At 35.7% G+C, this 1,008-nt stretch overlaps 1 protein-coding gene across 2 annotated transcripts in view; it reads right to left on the minus strand.

Annotated features, from left to right (window-relative positions):
• The window catches only part of Mastl (microtubule associated serine/threonine kinase like), a 23,730-nt gene extending 23,166 nt beyond the window's left edge, over window positions 1-564 (minus strand). Inside the window, exon 1 of one of the 2 annotated variants that reach the window (XM_021155488.2) lies at window positions 420-522. In XM_021155488.2, the coding sequence (XP_021011147.1) occupies window positions 420-518 (99 nt within the window). In that variant the 5' untranslated portion in view covers window positions 519-522. Of the gene's footprint in view, window positions 1-419 lie in introns of both variants that reach the window. The other variant, XM_021155489.1, reaches the window with a different exon arrangement.
• Window positions 565-1,008: the final 444 nt, after the last annotated feature.

Here is a 1,008-nt window from a genome sequence, read left to right on the forward strand (position 1 = left end):
CAAGTGTCCTCGGCTTCCACTTTTTTTTTTTTTTTTCGAGACAGGGTTTTTCTTTGTGTAGACCAGGCTGGCCTCGAACTCAGAAATCCGCCTGCCTCTGCCTCCCGAGTGCTGGGATTAAAGGCGTGCGCCACCACGCCCGGCTGATAAAAACATTTTAAAAAGAAAAAAATACTAAAAGCAAAAATTAAACACAAGTACTAAGAGCTTCATCTTCAGATAGATACAGCATCTGAATTATATCCATCAGATGGATACAGCGGATAGATGTTCTACCACCTGAATAAAAACTGCCAAAGGTAATCCCATCTCATGCTTGGTACTTACATCCATCCTATTTTTATTTTAAAGCAGACTTTAAAATGTTAAGTGATAATCATGTAAAGGTAGCTTATGAGTTTTCCTTATGAAGTACTTACAAATCCCAAAGAACTGATGAGAGATAAGACTTGTCCTGGAGTTCTTGAATAATCTTGCTTAGGTTTAGACATTGATGGTGTTGTGAGAATATCCATCATATTGATGTCTACACATGCAAAGGAAAATATATGAATATATTTAAAACCTTTGTTTATCATTGAATATATAAATAATCACATGTTCTGAACTTTGTCTTTTTACGTTAGAAACTATACCTACAGAACTGGCTGGTATAGGATACATATATGCAGAGGCAACATTTATAAGTAATTAACTAATTGAAATCATTAAATTTTTGAGAGTTAGAGATATAGCTCAATGGTGGAGTCTTGCCCAGTACAGCATGCATAAGGCCCAGGGTTTAAGTCTCAGGACTGGAAAAAAAGTTTTCTTGAACAGCCTTGTAGAAAGGTTGAATACAGTGAAAGAACCCAGAATGCTAGCAGTTTTTCAAGAAACACTTGCTCACTAATTATCAGTTATTTCAGTACAAGCAATTGCCACTGCTGTTGTCTATTCACCAAAATGATATTGTATGGTTTACAATTTCACAAACCACACTCTCTCATTGTAATATATAGAGACACT

This window comes from Mus caroli, chromosome 2 (assembly GCF_900094665.2).
Source record: "Mus caroli chromosome 2, CAROLI_EIJ_v1.1, whole genome shotgun sequence".
Classification (NCBI taxonomy): domain Eukaryota; kingdom Metazoa; phylum Chordata; class Mammalia; order Rodentia; family Muridae; genus Mus; species Mus caroli.